Source organism: Helianthus annuus, chromosome 13 (assembly GCF_002127325.2).
Source record: "Helianthus annuus cultivar XRQ/B chromosome 13, HanXRQr2.0-SUNRISE, whole genome shotgun sequence".
Lineage (NCBI taxonomy): Eukaryota > Viridiplantae > Streptophyta > Magnoliopsida > Asterales > Asteraceae > Helianthus > Helianthus annuus.
The window spans coordinates 75,394,667-75,415,657 of record NC_035445.2 but is presented as its reverse complement, the minus strand read 5'-3'; the positions used below and the strand labels follow the sequence as shown (position 1 = coordinate 75,415,657).

At 39.1% G+C, this 20,991-nt stretch overlaps 1 protein-coding gene across 1 annotated transcript; it reads right to left on the bottom strand.

The window, feature by feature from the left end:
• Nucleotides 1–3,377: 3,377 nt before the first annotated feature.
• On the bottom strand, nucleotides 3,378–4,583 carry LOC110901061 (leucine-rich repeat extensin-like protein 5). Its single transcript, XM_022147915.1, has one exon. The coding sequence runs from the start codon at nucleotides 4,581–4,583 to the stop codon at nucleotides 3,378–3,380; it is 1,206 nt and encodes a 401-aa protein (XP_022003607.1).
• Between the last annotated feature and the right edge of the window lie 16,408 nt (nucleotides 4,584–20,991).

Sequence of the window (20,991 nt, the reverse complement as noted above, 5' to 3'; positions counted from 1 at the left end):
AGCATACAGCTTTTCTTGGTGAAGCAGCTTTAGAATACTGCGGAGGTGTTTCTCGTGATCAGCTTTACTCTTGGAATAAATGAGAATGTCGTCAATGAAGACTATGACGAATTTATCCAAGTAAGGTTTGCAAACGCGATTCATGAGATCCATGAATGCGGCAGGTGCGTTTGTGAGCCCGAAAGGCATCACTAGGAACTCGTAGTGGCCATAACGAGTCCTAAACGCAGTCTTATGAACGTCTTCTTCCTTGACCCTCAACTGATGATATCCTGATCTCAGATCTATCTTGGAGAAGTAGCTTGCCCCTTGAAGTTGATCGAATAGATCGTCGATCCTGGGTAGAGGATACCTATTTTTAATGGTAACCTTGTTGAGTTCTCGATAGTCGACACATAGACGCATCGAACCATCTTTCTTCTTGACAAATAGAATTGGTGCTCCCCAAGGAGATGAACTAGGTCTAATGAAACCTTTAGCCAATAATTCATCTAACTGTGTTCTCAATTCCTTCATCTCCGTTGGCGCTAGTCTATACGGTGCCCTAGCAATCGGTGCGGCTCCAGGAATAATATCGATTCTAAACTCCACTTGTCGGTCTGGTGGCAAACCAGGCAGTTCTTTTGGAAATACTTCAGGGTATTCAGATATAACGGGGATATCTTCAATCTTTGGCTTTTGTTCATCAATGGTTACCTGTGCCATATAGATGACACAACCATTCTTCAAACATTGGGATGCCTTGAGCATAGATAACTGCTTAGGCAATCCATGACGAGTATCTCCCTGAATGGTGAGTGATTCACCAGATGGAGTCTTGATTATTACTTGCCTTCTACTGCATACAATCTGGGCTTGGTTATGCGATAACCAATCCATACCCAATACTACATCGAAACCAGCTAACTTGAAGGGTAGCAAGGATAGAGGAAAAGAGTGGTTCCTAATGGATATAGCACAGCCATCTAACACAGTGGAAACTGTTTCTAAGGTACCATCTGCTAACTCTACCTCATACTTGGCACTAAGGGTTTTAACAGGCAATCTTAATAGTTCACAGAACTTACTATCCAGAAAAGATTTATCTGCGCCTGAATCAAATAACACCCTTGCGAAAACGTCATTAATAAGAAACGTACCAGTTATGACGTTATCATTTTGGATGGCATCCTGAACATTCATCTGAAAGACCCTAGCGTTGGTCTTCTTCCCTTCATCAGCCTTCTTAGCGTTCTTCGGGCAGTTAGTCTTGATGTGCCCCTTTTCATTACAACTAAAACAAGTTGCATCTTTTATCTTTTTGCATTCAAGAGTCCGGTGTTCAGAGGACTTGCAAATCCCACACTTCTTGGGCTGGGATCCTTGTTCAAACCTGCACCTCCCAAAATGGTGCTTCTGACAAGTCTTACACTTGGGCCTATCGCCCGATCGATTCTCATTCTTCCTGGCCTCGGAGCCCTTCTTACCATCACGGTTTCCCCTATGCCTTTTGCTTGATCTGTGAGAGTTATCATCTTCCCGTTTCCTTTTGTCAGATTCCGAACTTTTTAGAGCCCTCTGCCTCGCTGCATCTTGGGTGAGTAACAGAGATAAATCGGTGACAGATCGAAACGTAACTGGTCGCGAGGCCTTCACACTGGCCTTGATCTCAGGGGCCAAACCCCCAATAAAACGCGCGATCCTTTTTGGTTCAGGGGTTACCAGGTAAGGTACTAATCTGGATAAGGTGTTAAAACTGGTGAGGTATGCTTGGCAATCAAGGTTCTTCATAACCAAGGATAGGAATTCAGATTCAATACGCTCAACCTCATGTTGAGGGCAGTAGTTTTCCTTGATAAGAGCAACAAACTGCTCCCATGACATACTATACAAGGTAGCTTTCCCAGATGCCTGGATCAATGCTCCCCACCAAGCCAACGCCTCACCTTTGAAGGATTGTGATGCAAACTTCACCATGTCCCTCTCAGCACATCCACTAATGTCTACCACCGTCTCAATCTCATCGAGCCATGTCATACAATCAACTGCCCCTTTCTCCCCTGTAAACTCTCGAGGTTTACATGACACAAAATACTTATACGTGCAGCCTTTAGCACGTGGGGTTTCATCAACCACAAGCTTTTTAGGGTGAACACTGTTTTCATTGGAGGAATGACGATCCTCATCTTTCTTAGGTTTGGGAGAAGCAGGTGGCGGCTTGTTGCGAACCTCAGAATGGTTCTTTGGCTTAGCATGAGGTGCAGACAGGGTTCTACTGTGGGTTTCACTGAATTCACTATACTGTCGCGCTAAGGCTTTGTCAACTGCTTCATTTACAATTGCTTTTAATTCGGCACTGGTTACTAGGAACTTTACATCATCACGGTTCTCAACCGGATGGCTATTGGCTTCCTCTGATCTAGTCATGTAGCTTCAACACTACATATAATTAATAGACAAGGTTTTACTTAAAGGCTCTTTTATAGTATTTTATGTCTATTAACCAAAGTTTTAAATTGCCATTTTAGGTTAATTTATTGAAACATTAGGATGTTATTATCCTACAATACTTTAATCATTAGCACATAGGCCTAGTCACAAGGACAATAAAGATATTTCAATAACCAAGATTTTACAATATCTTGGTGTTTTAGGTCGAATCATAGTTCTATACCATTAATTAACAGGGAGTCATGAGCTACCACTGTCCTTAGTCACGGAGGACATTTAATTATTGCCCACAGGCACTTCACTTTCAAAGAAGTGGTTAATTAATTTAAGGGAATTTTTAAAATTAACCCAAATATACATGGCCTGTGTGACTTTACTGATTCACAGTTTGCCAAGAGCTTTAACATACTAGATGTTAATAATTGGAATCTATTATGTGGGTTATACCATCTTGGCCAGGTTTTAATAACACAAGGGCTAGGTTTTACCTCTAAGATTCTTTTAATAATTAACGCAGAACAGTCCTAAATTGAGATGTTAATTATGGATCTTAACCTAATTATGGAACTACCATCTTGGCTTTGTTTTACAAAGCTAGGTCTTGGTTCACTTTAGATTTTACCAATTAATTATAATGGCAGATCCTTTTTTTTAAATATTTCATTTATTTTCATAATTTATGCATGCCATAATAAAGAAACTTAATTAAAACATCTCACACATAGTTCTAAGACAGTACTACTATTGCCCAAACGGGACTTCTACTAAAATAAATGAAAATGCCCACGCAGGGGCGGGAAACAAGAACAAACCCACGCAGGGGTTAACTAACCAAACTTGCTCACGCAGGAGCGGAATACAAACCACAAGCTCACGCAGGAGCTGAATACTGGAATAACAAGTCCACGCAGGGACTGAATTACAATGCAAATAGGTAACAAGGGTTTTCAATGACCCCTCCTCTTCGACTTCCCCTTAAGCAAATCTGACAGCCCCTTGAAAAATCCTTGCCGCTCTTTGCGGTCTTCACGAACTTCTTGTTCAACTTGGCTCAGCCTCTCAAGGACTTCCTGTTGAATCGGTGGCTGAGGCGGCTGATACACCGGCGGAGGAGGTGGCTGATGCTGGTACCCATAAGTCGGGTAACCAGTAGTCCATGGCCCTCCATATGGTCCTTCAGGATGAAGGGCATTGTAATCCCGAGCTACTAGGTATGGATCTACCTCTGCATAACCGTAGTTGTAGTTGTAGTGGGTGTGTGCCGGCTGCTCAAATGGGTTGTACGCCGCTGACCCAGCATATGCAGGAATCGGGTTATCGAAACCCAGAGGTGGTACCACAGGTACTGAGTTGACATCTGGTATGGGGCTTGACGGACCACCATCATAGGGGTCTTCTTCCTCCTGAAGTGGGGGATAATGGCTGCCACTAGATGGCTGGGGAGTAGCAATCCGAACTCCACCTCGCACGGACATCCGTGCATTAGACCTTCTTCGCCTTGGTGGCTCCGGAGGCGGCTGCTGCGGCTCTACTGGCGGTGGCGGCGGTGGCGTGACTGCCACAAATTGATGACCCACTGAAGGATCCTGTTGCTGCTCATGATGCGAGTGTTCAGATGGTGTGAAGTACCAGTCAATGTTTCGGAACCTTTCCTCGTAGCTGTCTGGACCACGATATGGCGATCCATGGAATGATGACCCATCTGATATCTCGATAGGATGGTTCGGCGTTCCTGATGCTGGCTCCACGGGGTCAGTATCCTCATCCATGTCGTTCTCCTCTGGAAAGTGGTCTCCCGGTCCGAGTGGGTTAAAACCCATGGGTTCAGGCAAAAGGTTAGCCGGGTTAAACCGGCTTTGGAAGACGGGTGTTGGGCTGCCAAAAGAATGGTGAGAATTGGATCTTTGGAGAGGTATGAAAGCTGGAGGCTGGTTATTGGGCTCGTTTTCAGAATTGGGCCCAAATGAATGTTGGTACGAAGGAGAGGAGCTAAGGGATACTGATCGCCTTCCTGGTTCGACATAGAGTCTCCAGGGCTCTTGCGGGCTGGTGCTCATAGTAATGGATGGGGTTCGCCGGTGCGAAGGCCCGGCTTCGTGATCATGACCTGTCACGGGTCCTTTGCCTCTACCTCGAAGGAATCTGGGTGGCATGATGACCTGCATACAATATTTAGTTAACCACAACAATATAATTATAAAAGACTTAAAAAGTAAAACAAAGCAGAGTTTGTCCTATGTTCAATGTCTAGACTTGGAACTCGAAGAATGTGCAAATTTGTGCACTGAGATTAAACACAAAAGGCTAGTGTTTAATTCACTCAGTGTTGGCTCTGATACCAACCTGTCACACCCCTAATTTCCACGTGTCACCGGTGGGCCCGGTGGGGGATTCCGTGACGTAGTTGATATCATCATATGTCAAACAACACAAATTATAATGCACAGCGGAAGCAAATGAAAATAGATTTATTTCAACTATTAATTGTAATATCAAGTATCACAACCAGTCAAAATAGATCCACAGGCGGATCGAAGTAAAAAGAAAGAAATTGTTCAACAGATTAAGCATCTCAAAAGCTTGCGAGACTCTACGATGCTAAGGAGAAACCAGCCTATTCCGTATAGCACCTGCACTTAATCTTTTTGGGGAAAATACGTCAGTTTGCACTGGTAAATACAATTTAACCGACTCATTTTGAAAACATTTGAAAATTTGGTTTTAAATGCACAAGGCACAAAACATTTTTTATAACTTGGGAATAATTAAACAGAGTTAAACTTGTAAAAGATTTACATGTTTGTTGACCGTTCGGTCGCCCGAGTCGTGTCGGGTTTAAGGTTAAATGACACACCACATGGTATAAGTCCGTGGCGGGAAGCCAACGTTAATACCTTAAAATAATAGACAAAATACCGGGTGTACGCCTACACCCGGCAGTCGAGGTCGTGGCCAAAAATGATGCCAAGGATATCCGGGACATGGTCATTAAGCTCCCAAAGGCACAAGAAACAAACAACACTAAATTTTAAACGGGTCCCATTGGTAATACCCAACTACTAATGAGATGGAACCAACCGCCCGACCAAGCGGTATATTATATACCGTACCCCCAAGCCCGTATAGGGAAAATAAGTTAAAAGTATTTACCTGAGCAAGTATAACCACAATTTCAAAAATGCACGTGTCTTTTACTGGGCTCCTATTCTGGAACGAAGGTTATAATAACCTATTAGAATCCTAACGGGTCTTTTAACATAGCCTAAGCTTAGACCGGTTAGTGTCAAAGAGTAATTATGGTTTAATCGCGAGGAATGCGAAAACAGGGGAGGAATGTGATTTAGACCCTACAAGCTTGGATACTTGTATAATATGGGTAAACTAAATACATTCTGAATTTTGAGACTTAGATGATATGGTTTGACCCGCTTCGGCTAATATGTGTGAACTAGTCACATAAGCCGATCCGAACGCGAAAGTGCGTAACGAGTAACCATATAAGTCATATGCAAGTTTCCTGAGATTATATGCACCAAATATGTTGTAATATCAGAAAGGTATGCCCAAATATGCCCCAAATGTTTTTATATGCCAATTACGCCTCATAAGGGCATTTTAGAAATTTTACATAGGCTAAAAAGGGTAAAATGGAAAATCTGAGTTTCCAACTTTAGGCTACTGTTATAATGTATATTTTTATAAAATATATCAGTAGGTTTTAAGCCTTTTATATAAAATCTTATTTTGACATATACTATGTCGTAAAAATGCCTAAAAGGCGGTTTGGAGCCATTTCCGGGTTTTAAAAGAAATGCTGATATTTTTATATTTCCAGAAGGCTCAAAGTATGATATTTAATATAACAAATCAGTTGGAAAAAGGTTTCGGGTCAAAAGGTTATGTAAAACTCATTTTATGACCGAAAAGGGTAAAACCGGCATAAGCCGAAAGAAGCTTAGAACCTCTAGTTATGCTTAGCCTAAAAATAAATAAAAATCTTTAAAATTCCCAAAATACTATTTTATAACAGTGGGTATAAAGTTTTGGCATAAAAATTCGGGTTTAGATAGGCTATGCGTTAATTATGCTAATAATTTACTAAGAAAGCCTCTAATTACGCTAATGAGCATAACTCTTAATCTAGACCTCAAATTGATGTCAAATTTTGGGGACAACTTTATATTTCAGTAACTAAGGTGTCTACCCTTTTACATTTTCAAAAATTATGATTCTTGGACATTCGGGCATAATGGTCAACATATGGGCTTTTAGCGGAAACATGCATACGAACTAGATATCTAATGAACCACATTGTATAATCACAGGAGGATATACTAACATGCTAATAGGTTCAAAAGAAGCTCTAAGGCAGATTCAAACTTGCCTAAAACGGGTCAGAACTGAAAGTCAAAGCGAAAGTCAAACTATGCGACTTTCGGTTCCGAACCGGGTCTAAACAGAAAATTGTCGAGATAACATGTTGGAACATGCTCTTATACTTATTACCAAGTTATATTAATTTTCAAACAGGTTACATACAACCTACATTGCTAATTATGCGTTAATTTGAAAATAAGCATTCTGTTGACTTTTTCTAATTAGCTTTGACTCGACAATTAGTATGTTTAGAGTGGGAATCTGGAAATACCCTTTTAAGGGTTTGTTACCCACTTAATTACCTTCCTAAAGGTACTTTTAATTCGTGATTAGACAAAGTATATTATGCTTAATCACGAAGTCAAACCTTAATTACGACGGTTTGACTTTTACTTAATTAACTAAGCTAGAAAGGATTAAAGAGGGTTAAGGACACTTACAAGAGTCCTAAGATGGATTAGAGAGCCTAAGAATTTGACTTGGTGACCAGAGGAGCTCCAGAGAATGTTTAGCCAAGGTTCCAAGATGAGCAAGTTCAAATGATCAAACTCAAGCTCTATTTATAGTGAACCCAAGACTCTTGGATCAAGCCAAGCAAGTCTAATGTTGATACAAGATCATTACATTTGTCCCTAAGGGTCTAAAAACAGCCTATGCAGCCCATAGAAACCAAATTTACGATTTAAGTCGGTTAAGAGCTTTGGACAGGCAGCTGTCCAAAAAATTACCGCCAGCGACGGTCTTACGGACCGTAAGCTTCGGGCCTTACGGTCCGTAAGGACCCATGCGGACCTGATCCTTTAGCGCCCTGCTTACGGACCGTAAGCCATGAGCCTTGCGGTCCGTAAGCGATGGTCAGAAGACAAAAACTTTTCAAACTTTAAAGTCTTGACCATGCAATTTACTAAAACCGAAACATGCTTTGATTTTTCAGGTGTGGGACCATCTGATCAGCCCATGCATGGAGAGAAAACTCTTACATGTCTCCCATTACCTTCATTCAAAGAAGTCATGGCACATTGACGGATATTTCAAGAAATGGTCTTGCAACTTTCATATGACTTGGTTAATATTAACCATGAGGATTTTATTAGATTTAGGAGTAGTGACAAACTTCACTTCCATTGTCCTTAATAAAGATGAACTTTATTTATCGAGAACAACCGGTTATTGTACGAGATGATCATAAACTGATTTAAGGATCTTGGGATTTATAAAATGTCGGGTCGCTCAGAGGTGATTTAATAACATGTCGCCCTTGGGTCGTTCAGCGGTAATTAAAATACATGACGCCCCTTTTTAAATAAGTCCTACCACATATCTCTTTATTAAATCCGGTTTCTCTGACATGTCTGTCACAGAGGACACGTGTCTTTATTTAATTGGACAGGAATTTTCGAGGTGTCACACCTATTTTTTCTAAGTTAGCTAAAATTTGGACATGCTAAGACATTTTTGGGGATAATTTTGTCTAAGTTAGTTAAAGTTGATTCATCGTTTGGTGGTGTATTAGACTTCTTGTGTTTTGATTTATTATTTGATGGTTGTATTTTAACTACTTATATCCAATGTTTAAGGATAACAATATTTTTATTTTTTTTATGTTCAAGTTAAATGTTCGTTTGCGTTCTTTTTTATTTGCTTGCGTTCGTTTGTGTTCGCTTGCGCTCGTTTGTGTTCGAGATCGGTGTTCACGAACTGTTCGTGAACAACTGAATTTCCTTAACGAACGAACATGAACATAAACCTATGTTCGTTATGCGTTCGTGAACAGTTCGCGAACATGTTAATTTCCTTAACGAACGAACACGAACATGGCCTTGTTCGTGTTCGTTCGGTTCGTTTACAGCCCTAACAACGACAGTAAAGTGGTAGCTAGTAGTATGGTTTCCCGGGAGAACGCCCAAGCCAAACTCTGAAGCCAGCATGGGTGATGTGTGTAAAATGCAACATATAAATCACATCAATTAAGGCATAAAACTAACCCTTTTTAAGTACTAATGTTGGAAAAAGAGTGTTTTTGTCTTCCTTTTGTATTTTCAGGATGAAATGAGCTCAAAATCACAAAAGAAGCAAAAAGACAACTAATTCTAGCACAAATACAAGAAAAGGAACAAAAGTAGACTGCCCGGACCCTCAACGGCACCTCCCAAGGCAAAGAAGAGAAAACAGAGTCTGAACACGCCCCGTGTCCAGCGAACACGGGGGCGTGCCCAGGAAGCAGCAGAAAAGACAAACCAGTAGAAGCTTCCATTGCCCACCACGGGGCCGTGTCCAGTGGGCACGGGGGCGTGGTGAAAGTACAGCAGGCGCATTAATTGTAATTGCGAATTACAATTAATGAAAAGAGAGAATGTCAGACGGGCACGGGGGCGTGTCCAGCGGACACGGGGCCGTGCCCAGCCTTCTGTTCAGCCTATAAATAGAGGAGCTTGGTTTCATTCTCTTTCATCCCTTGGCACACCACCTCTCTCACACTTCATCCACCACCCACCACCACCATAACACCATCATCCACCACCATCATCCATTGTCCATCGTAGAGTGTGTGAGTCGTCTCGGGATCCAAGATTGATCGTAAGAGTTCTTGACAATCAAGGCCATGTTTGCCTAAGTCTCTTACATCACTTGGTGAAGACAAGTGTTTAGTATAATACTTTTTATTTTTAATCTTTTGCACTTTTTATTTGGTTTTGTATTAATGACTTTAATAACTAGTTACTTATGTTGAAGGTGATCTTTCCTTATCGTTTGTCCGTGGTGTCTTGGCGTTATTTTACTGTCTATATAAAATAAAAGATTTTCACCATTCATATCTCCACGGTCTATATGGAGGTATGTTGGCTACCTGGTCGGGGGTTAAGGGAACGGTTTGGTAAGGGTCTTGCCCTTGTTCAGCGTTTAGAGGTCCTGCTTGGGACCTGGGTCAAATTTAGTAGGATCTCCTTCAATGTCCATAGGTATTGGATGGCGGGGATCCAAACTCTTTGACCCCCTCATAAGTTAACTACTATTAATACTATAACCCGGCTATTTAGGACTGTATCCCTGCTGACTCAGACTACTTAGCCGAGGGTAACGTCACCGCCGAAAGCGGGGCCTACCACAATTTGCATTAATAACTTAATTCATTATCTTTCAATAATCCGACCCTTTAGGATTGTATCCTTGCTGACTCAAACTACTGGGTTGAGGGTAACGTCGCCTTCAAAAGAGGGGCCTACTACAATAACTAAGATAATCTCTTAAATAAGTGCAAAAGTGCGAAAATAATCAAAGGTTATATTAATACACGTGTCGGATCCAAGTGATTCATCTTGTCTATCTGTTTTTATTTTATTTTATTTTTCAGCATTTAGTTAGTTTTTAATTTTCTTAGTTTAAAATATTTTTCTCACTTTTTGATTTGATTAGACGTTGAGGATAAACCGGTATTAAAAGCTCTTGTGTCCTTGGACGACCTCGGTATCTTACCAACACTATACTACGTCCACGATGGGTGCACTTGCCCACATGTGTGTTTAGTGTTAGTAAATATCGTGTTTTATAAATTTAAAACTTGGGTAAAAGTGTAAAAAAGAGGCTTAAATATATATCTAAAACATATACACACCAACACGCATCAATGGGCCTAATTAAGACAACATAGTCTGGCAGTAGCCTAATACAAGAAAGTTGTCGTTCCAAAAAAAAAAAAAAAAAAAAAACACCTGATTTATTCCTCGTTGGTAATTGATATAGTTTTTATAGGAAGGCTTGTAATTGTTGTAATGATTTGTGAGATATAAACTTTTCTTTATAAAGTTAAAGAAGTTAATCTTATATATTTTGATATTGTGGTTCATCAAAAAGAAATAAAAAAATTAAAGTTTACACTACTCGCTACAAAAGGAATGCTATAAAATATTTGCATTTTAAGCGAAGCGATTTGAGTTGTGCAAGAAGAAATAAAAAGTTATCAAACATTTCCATTTATTATATCCGGATATTTTAGTGTTTTTCGAGCTTTAAAATATGAAGAAAATATTAATATTTCATTTCTAATAGGGTAAAAAAATGTATTTCTCTTCATGCTCACAAACATGAATCTTTTGTTATTTAGGCTAAACATGATAGTTTTCCACATTTAAAAAAAAATATATTTGTAGTTTTTAAGCACCATGAAGAAATCATGTATTTCTGAACGTTTAAATGCATGAAAATAACATATTGTCATGCTTAAATGCACGTTTTTTTTTCAAAAATATAACGTTTGTTTATTTTAATTCAAACGTTGAGTTTCAAATCAACATAATTGTTGTAATTTTTTATAATTTCTAGAATATACTTTCAACTTTTTAATACTTTATTTATCCTATCACTCATGTCTTTTATGGAAAATGCGATAAAACAAGTGTCCGTACAATCCCAAATATTAAAACAATTCCAATGATGGTGAAAAGTCCAAAGTGTTGTTAATCAATCATTTGACTCTTCCCATTTGGGTGATATATCACTACACATGGTTTCTTCAAATGGACACACCTACTCGCTAGTGCAAGTGGCCAAATATCATCTCAAAACAAGTGAGGGGAGTGGTTACCTATTCTAAACAGGTAAACTCCTAATTTACCCAATCACATAGCGTCATGTCAAGTCACCTAATTTGTTTATTTAATACAAACGTTGGCAGTGGTTTACCTAATAGGATTTAGGTAAACTATTTAAAAAAAGAAAAAAATGTGTGATTGGTTGAAAAGGAATGTAGCCCACCACACACCAATCTCTCTCCCTCCTTCCCTCCCTCTCCCCCAATCGGTAAAGCTTCATCGAAAATGCCCCCCTCCCCCAATCGGTAAACGTTGGCTCGGTAAAACGTTGGCGGTGGAGTGGGATTCGATACCACTTTACCGAACCTACTCCGTTCACCCTAGTAACTATTAAAATATCCCACAAAACTAAGGCTACTCGGTATGGGTGAGGCTCATCCTTGGAGGATGACCCTCCACGTCAGCGCCACGTAGATCGGGTGTGAGGATGGGTCAAAGAGGATAGAGCTAATAAAATGGGGGATGGGCCTAAAATATATATATGTATATGTTGTATGTATATGTGTGTGTGTGAGAAGAAGATGCGACAATTTTTGTCCTTATGCGAGTGTCCCCAACGTCCCACCCCTGACGATTGAGACGACGACGGGGCTCCGGAAATGGTGTGCAGGGCGGCGCCGGGCCAAGACGAGGCGGGGGCGGTCCCCATACTGTTTAGCCTAAGCTCATAGAACTTGGAAGAGTTAAGGGCAATGCATATGGCTTATGAGAGAAGTACATTGAAGCCGAAAGCAATGAGGTAGAGGTGGAGCAGTTAGGGAAAAACTTGGTGTTCCTTGTGACCCTGGTTTGACTTCCATTTTCCTCATTATTTTCTGCGGTATCCAGGTGAAGGGTGAATACGGGTGGCGTTGGTTCGTCTTGTATGGGAGACGTAGTTTTACCGATTATTCCACTGTCGTGCCTTCGGGCGAGTGGAGGTCGGGTTTCCGCGCATCTGAGATAGCCAATAGGCTGGCGGCGGTCGAGTAGTCGACCTTTGTCATAACGCCCGGTGTCACGGTAATTGACACGTCATTCCTTACTGTTAAAAAAAACATTGAAGATGAAAAGTAAAAAAAAATTAAATAGTAAATCAATGTGTAATAAGGAGAAAGTTTCAAATTAATATAGAGATAATTAATCACAAAGCTAGACATAGTACATATTAAGTTTTAATTAAAAAGAAGGAAAAATAAAAGTAAAAAAAAAGGTTAAAAAACCAATTAATTCACTTGGCAACCACCCATTAGTCATGTGCATTTTAACACCAAGAGTACCAAACCTTCTTTGATTTAATATATAGTATAATAGCTTTATGGCTAAATTGCACTTTTCGTCATTTATGTTTCAATGTTTCGACAGATGTTTTCCTTTAACTTTAAAAATTACACTGTATGTCCTTTATGTTTACAATCATTAACGGGCGGTGTTCTTTCAGCTAAACCCAGATAACTTTTTTATGTTAAAACTCATCACGTGTAACTTTGTAAAACTCCTTAACAGCAAGGACCATATGTGCAATATTCAAACTTTGTTTTAAATCAAACCTGGCTCCACCATCATTATCATCATTCGAATTCTGTTTATCATCTGAGAACGTCATCATTATCATCATTCGAATTCTGTTTCGAATCAACATATCATCCATTGAGCACCTATCACCACCGTAACCATCTTTTCAAATTCATCATCTTCATCGTCCAAACCATCTACAGTCATCATCATCTTCACCATTCATCCACCTCGACGAACTACGGTCACCATCCTTCATCTTCCATAACTATTTTACCGACAACCACCACATCGTCCATCAATCTCCATCTTCATCACCGTCACCACCACACCGAGCTTTCGTGTTCCGGCATTTTTAACACGGTTCATCGTTCACCATCATACCTCCACCATCTTCTCTGTTCTCGAACTCATCACTCACTCTGTAACTCGTCATGCATCACCAGGATTCGTTGGTTTGAAACTCCGACCATCCCTACTTCCTCTTCGATTCAGCGCACCCAGAAGGTAATTCGTGCATGCTTTCTGTTCGGATTTTGATCGTGAACTAAAGCCCTCTGCCAATTTGATATGGCAGAGCCTTAATTGCATTACTTTTGTGAATGGTTAGATTAGGATTCATCGTGCTCTGATTTGAGTAGTTTGATTTAAAACAGAATTTGAGTATTGCACATATGGTCCCTGCTGTTAAGCAGTTTTACAAAGTTACACGTGAGGGGTTTTAACATAAAAAAGTTAATTGGGTTTAGCTGAAAGGACGCCGCCCGTTAATGATTGCAAACATAAAGGACATAAAGTGCAATTTAGCCTAGTTTTATGAAAAAAGGAGAAAATCAACATTACTTCTGTTTTGAAAATGTACTAGCATAATATATATACTTATATTGGTTGTTGATTTTCAAAACAGAAGTAATGTTGAGGATATCCAGTGCATAGGTCGTGGCCATTAATAACTTAAATGAGCCGAGGATATCCAGGACACGGTCGTTAACCCCCAATGTTTATGTTATCAAACAATACAAATTAAAACGGGTTATGCAGATTTATTACATCACAATCCGATTAAATAATCTCATACCCGACCAAGGGGTATTATTATAATACCGTATCTCAAGCCCGTATAAGGGAAAATAAGTTAAAAGTATTTACCTGAGCTAATACTTGATTCACAGCAAAATAACCCAGTCGTATCCAATCTTAACTAAAATGCAGGTAGCTTTTATCGGGTGGCTCTAGTCTGGAGTGATGGTAATATATAACCAATTCAGAATGCTAACGGTCTTATTTAAGTCATAGACCTAGACCGGCTAGCTTAAAGTATCTTAAACGGTACGATACGCTAGATTAAGCGATGACCGGAATAGAATGTTATTTAGACCCAACAAGTACGAAGACTTGTATAATATGGGTAAACTAAACACATTCTGTATTTTGAGATGAAAACGATAAGGTTAAACCCGTTTCGGCAAACTTACGTAAACTAGTTACATAAACCGATCCGAACGCGTAAATGCGTAACGGGTAACCAAATGAATTATATACTAGTCCCTTGTGTTATTATGCTTAAAAAATGTTAATACATCAGTAGGATGTTAACATATATGCCCAAAAAGTATTTAAAACCAAATTAAGTCCCATAAGGGCATTTTGGTAATTTTAATGCTTATAAAAGAGGTTTTATGACAAACTGAAGTTCTGGTCTTTTGAAATCAGTAAAAATATTTAATTTATCTCATTACATCAGTAAGATATTATATCTATGTGAAATTTACTATTTATGACCAAAGGGCATTTTGGTCATTTCACATAGGCTTTTAAGGGCATTTTTGGAAACCTGAGTTCATAACTTATACCTACTGTAAAAATATTTAAATTTGTTTAAAAAGTCAGTAGGTAATAAGTCTTGGGTGTTAAATATGGTTTTAAACCATATTATGCACCTAATTAGCGTAAAACTCGTTTATTGACGATAATCAAGATGTTTAAGTAAATCTGAGATTTTGATCAGTTTTAAATGCCCAAATTAATTTATTTAATGTAGGAAATCAGTAGGAAAAAGTTTGGCATTCAAATCCTTTGTAAGTCTCATTTTATATTATCGTCATTAACCGAATTATACAAAAACTCAATGTTTTAAACAGATAATAATCTGACCAAAATCCTAAAATTCCTTAAAAATAATATCTTAACAATAGGTAATGAGTTTTGGTTCAAAATCCAAGTTTAAAGGTGCATTATGCATGATACCGCAATTTAACTAATAAAAAGCTCCTAATTACGATATCGCGCATAACTCCTATTTGGGACCAAGAACTGATTTCAAATTCTTGGGACAAGTCTAAATATCAGTAGCAAAGGTTTTTGTCCACTCACATTGCTAAAAATCTCACTTGTATGTAAAAAGGGCAATTATGGCATTTATAAGCATAATAACAGACATATGCATGTAATTCAAACCACTAAGGACCAAGCAATATAACTCTAGGAGGTTACACTACTATATAACGTGGTCCTAATGGAAGCTTAAAACATGGGAGAATTAAGCTTGAACGGGTCAGAACTGAAAGTCAAAGCAAAAGTCGTGCTTTTGCGACTTTCGGTTATAAACTGACCTTAGACTGATAATTTGTCAGGTTAGGACAGATAAAACATGTTCTAATATTAATTACCAAGTCATTAGAATGTTAAAATATAATTTAGAACCTCTGTTTTATTAATTAGAATCATTTTTACATTTTCTGTCCAGTTTGACTTTTTGTCAAACTAGTTTGACCCGACAATTAATTAGTCAAACGAAATAATTAGGAGGTGCCCTTTTAAGGGTTAATCACCTACCTTAATATGGTTCTATAACCACTTTCGTTTCGATCAGTGGCTGGACCATTTGTGATTAAACCGAAAGTCAAAGCTAAATTACGATATGTTTGACTTTTCGGTTTTTAAGCTAATAGAAATGGACTAAGCAGGGATTAAACTCTTACACAAGGTCCTTGCTATCTTTTCTACACTTCTAAGCCTTCTCCTAAAGCCAGGTAGCTCCGGATTTGAGAGATGAGAAGTTGGAATGATAATGAGCAATTAAAATGGATGAACTTTCATCCTTTATATAGGTTTTGGGAAATCATAGGATCAAGACAAGTGTATAGTGTGTCCTCCAAGGCTTGATAAGATCGTGACAAATGTTGTATTCAGAGCAAAAGCCTTGGTGAGCACATAACTTGGTGATCAAGGAAGAAAATCATGGCTGCAATAACAAAACAGCAGCTGAAAGCTGTTTTGCTCGCTGGGGACATTTACGCGCCCCGCGTAAGATTGAGAAGTCTCTTACGCGGCCCGCCTAGACTCACGAAATCAGCATCTAAACTTTTAAACATGGCAGGATCAGTCCCTGGTCGTTTTAAACCTCATTTAACCATATTTTTGGCATATAAGGCCCTTGTAGTTAGTTTGTTGAGGCTCAAGGATGTATAATCAACTTCGTTAGGCTCGGTCTCGTTAAATCTCATTATAATTGCAAGTTTCGTCAAGTTGACACTTATAGCCCAAAATCTTGAAAACATGCTTGACGGTCTCGAAACCATGTGAAATTTATATCACTTATTCTTAAGAGTATATTTGAATATTTCGAAGCTTCGGGTTCGATAAAAAGGTCATTCAGAGGTATAATTAAACATGTTGACGCTTTTAACCCCTCTAACTTACAAACTTGCGCGTAACTTCACTTATTGGCATAAAAGCCTTGTATAGCCAATATTAGGCATTCCCGAGAATATGATGAAACATAATGAAGCTCTCGGTTTGTTAAAAGGTCATTCAGAGGTAAGAATTAACATGTTGACACTTTTAACCCTTTATTGCGCAAACTTTCAAATAATTACACAAACGGCTCCTCTCGTCCAACAAGTGGCACATTTGAGAATACGGACACCGTAAAAGGTCACTCAGAGGCCTAGTTTAGGCATGTTGACACTATCAGTCCTTCTATAATCAAGGTTTTTGATTTTTGACAAAATTAGTCCCTCATAGTCAACGTTTGACTTTATTAGGGTTCATTACACGTGTCACCACATCATTGGACACGATTTTACGAGGTGTTACATAGTTGATGTGAATAGTGGTTCCTTTTGAATGTTAAACTTAATTAATGACATTAAAAAAAACCGTTTAAATGCACTTAAAAGATGTGTGCTTATGATATTTGGCTATAAAAAAGAATTAGTGGCTTCATTTTCAAAGTGCACTTCCACATACTACACTCATGAGAAAAAGAATGAAAATGCGATTGAAGTATCAGCTAGGATGCCTTTATTGTTTCATTGAGTGAAAATAGAGAGAAGTATTCCTTCTTTTATCGCTAACAATAAAACACATAAATTTTTGGTACTGCCTCGTAATCAGGAGTCCATCTTCGCCAATACAACCACAGGAGAGCCGAGAGCGGAATATGTTTTATGGGAACTGTGTCAAACATGATACCTCAGTTAATTCTAACGTTAATTGGTTTCTTCGATTCTGGTAACCGAAGATATTGCTTGGAGTCTTTGATATCTTATGCATTTCATATTTAATGTAATATGTGTTTTAAATAGTATTACACTTTTTTTGTGTGTAGCCCAAAATGAAATACTCCATTTGGCACGCGATTTATTGTTTGTAAATTTTCCAACAAAACAAATATTTTAAGTTGTAGTTGTAGAGTCTCATAGTGGGGTTATATGACAAGTGGCAATTGTGTAAGAAATAGGGTTATGAAACTTTATATAACTTGAGTGTATAGTGAGGTTATATATGTATGGGCCTTTATATATATGTATGTATATATATGTGTGTGAGTGGGGAAGGAAGGGTCACGCCGTTATATACATCGCGGGGAGGCAAAAAAGTTACCCCATAGCGGGTTCCGGCGGTATATACCGCTCCACTACGGAGGGGCTAATAATGGGATATTGGATTTAAATAACTCAACTTTCACTAATTGGTCAATAACACTCTCAACTTTCTATTTGTACAACTACACTCCGAATTTTCAACTTATTTTTCTCTGCCACCTCAAACTAACTGAACTCTAACCCAGTTTTGATGACGTTAGCTGCCACGTCACCAATCAAGTGCCACATCAGATGCCACGTCAGCAAAAGCAACGCCGGATGCCACATCAAATGCCACGTCAGCAAAAGTGTCATGTCAGATGCCACGCCAGCAAAAAATTCCACGTCAGCAAATATGCCACATCAGATGCCACATAAGAAAAAAACTAACTGAGTTAGGGTTCAGTTATCTTAAGAGTGCCAGAGGAAAATAAGTTGAGAGTGTTGCGGTACAAATAAAAAGTTGGGAGTGTCATCGGCCAATTGATAAAATTTGGGGTTATTTAAATCCAATATCCCTTTAATAATTAAGTTTGGGATTACTTATTTAACTCGAAAAGTGTTTTTTTCAAAAGTGCTTATTGACTTATAACTTTTTTTAAATGACTATTTTTAAAAATTGTTTTGTATATCTTTTGTGGTGAGAAAAGTAAAATGACTAAAAAAGATATAATAAATTTCCATATTTAGTTGTTATTTGAAAGAGGAGAGTATTGGTAATTTAGTGATCAAAAAGCCAAAAGTCATTTAAAAATCTAGTATTTTATGACTTTTGAAAAAAAAAATTACTTCTAATCAGAAAACCAAAATTAAAAGCACTCTTAGCACTGTAAACACTTTTTAACTTGTTGACTTTTAAAAAAAGCCAATAACTCATTTTCAAACTCAATCCCAATAAAAAAAATCATTAATAACCCAAACAAATTATGTTATTTGGATGGGTTTTTTTTACATATTTCCCCCTCCTAAGGCTATGCGGTACGGGGTTCGTCCCCGCCGCGTCCCGGTACAGCGCCGCTCCCTTCTCCATTTCGTACCCTCCGTCGCCGGTCCAGCCTCATCGCCGACGTCGGGGTCTCGACGTTTAGGACGGTCCTTGTCACACCCCAACCGATGGCGGAATCATCGGGGCGCGGCACTGAGCGAAACAGATTGTCCAGAAGTTTCCATAACAACCATTCATAAAATCCAGTTAAAGATACGTCCCATACCGTATCCCGAATAAACAAATATATTATTACAGATAACAACCAAACAAGTAGTTCTGTTCCGACAACTCAGATTCAAATATTATTACAGCAATTGTTTATCTGCTTCTAGACCCCTATTCTGTTGACTTTCTGGCTGTAATGCCAGAGGACAAGATCTACAGACAACTATGCCCCAGACGCTTGTTCTTGGCAGACAACCATTTGTTGGGGGCTTGTAGAAACTTATTCTAGCCTCGCTTTTCTAGCACATAAGCATCCTAAATACCTGTCACATACGTTAAAATAAAGTCAATACATTTAATGTAAAGGTGAGCATACAAGTTTGATAATATCATATAGAGTTTGAATAGTTTACGCATAACCAGCACGTACACAGAGGAAAACGAAGCATGTTAATTATCGACATGGACCTATCGATACCAATGACTGCGGGTTGACCGTCCGAGACGGTTCGCAATACATGATTACCACCGTAATCCATGCAAGTAATTGTCCTTAACAACCCCCGTGTGAACGGGTGCTGAGTCCAAACTATAGTACTACGTCGTTAAGGCAGGTAGACAGCATTCCACGTGTAAACACAATCAACAAGCATTCATTAAGTCACGTAATACATGCATATCGGTTAGCGTTTCAATGGTTTGAGTAGTGTGATCGATTGTGTTTTGATATAAGCAACTTATGTAACACCTAAAAGTGCTAAAAGCAAAAAAGGATCGATTATACTCACAGTGATTGGTTGTGGATTGAAGGGAGCGCTGAGAGTAAGATTAGCCTGAATAGTTCGATAGCATGCAATGAGTAACGCGGAAATGTAACCAAGTGTGGATTGATCGAACGGCAGGTTCGATCGAACGGGCTGTTCGATCGGCTGGTATATCCGTTGGACAGTCCTGTTCGATCGGCCGGTAGGCTCGATCGGCTGGACCATTCGAGTGGATTGTTTCTTCCTCTGGTGTGTTTGTGTTTGAGGATTTGAACTTTTGAAGTTTTCGTTGTAGTATATGAGAACACTAAAGTGTTCTTACCTTTCAGGTCGATCGATCGAACGGTCCGTTCGATCGGCCGGCTTAACCGATCGGCTGGAAACTTTAGAAGTGGCTCTCAACAGGATGTCGCTCGATCGAACAGACTGTTCGATCGGCTGGCATTCCCTACTACGAACGAGTTGTAAAAATCAATCGAGTGTTGAAGCATAGTATCTCATGATCTGAAGAGTAATGTTTACCAATCGAGTAGCATACTCGATCGGACATCACCTCGTCAATAGCATACTTCATAAAGCTTTGAAAAGTGTGAGTCCATGTGCTAGCCGATCGGCTGGCCCGGCCGATCGGCTGGCATGTCCGATCGGCTGGGCTGTTTGAACAGCCTAGCCGTTCGGCCAGCATTTCTGACCTGGTCGGCCTTTCGTCTAACACTTGGCTGTTTGATTATTTATCATGCTTTTAAGGTAACTTGACGGCGAGTTAAACTGTAGAACGTGGGTTCTTACTTGTTGCACCGGTTCGGACAGGAATCACCCAAATCCGACCGGTGAACTGTTCGGAACGGTAGGTTGACGTTTAACCTGAAATCGGTGAACCTTGTATATAGAACCCGAATCTTGAACCTCTTAACTGTTAGATTGATTAGTTAGCCGGTTCAAGCTCCGTTTTTGCCGGTTTTAAGGTTTCGAGTGTAAAAGTTTGAAGAAAGTTGGAAATCATTCATAAAAATGTTAAGATTCTTACAAATCTTAGTTTGCTTATGTGGAAACCGGTCAGATCTAAGTTATTTATGGTTGAATGAGGCCAAAGTTTGGTGTTCTTCAAGAACACCATGATGACATCACCCAAGAACACTTAGATCTTGGTGATTTCACGGTTAGAAATCAAGTTTTGAAAGATAGAAAGGTGTAGAATCATGTAGTGATCAAAATCGTACAAGAATTAGAGTGAAAACTTACCGGAGTTGAGAGAAATCTGAGAAAAGGTGAAGAAGAAGGCTGGTTCGGTCAGAGCTTTCCAAAAATAGAAAGTG

What these genes read in the sequence shown, in the direction of transcription:
- LOC110901061 (XM_022147915.1), bottom strand. Translation starts at nt 4,583, where the DNA reads ATGCCACCCAGATTCCTTCGAGGTAGAGGCAAAGGACCCGTGACAGGT.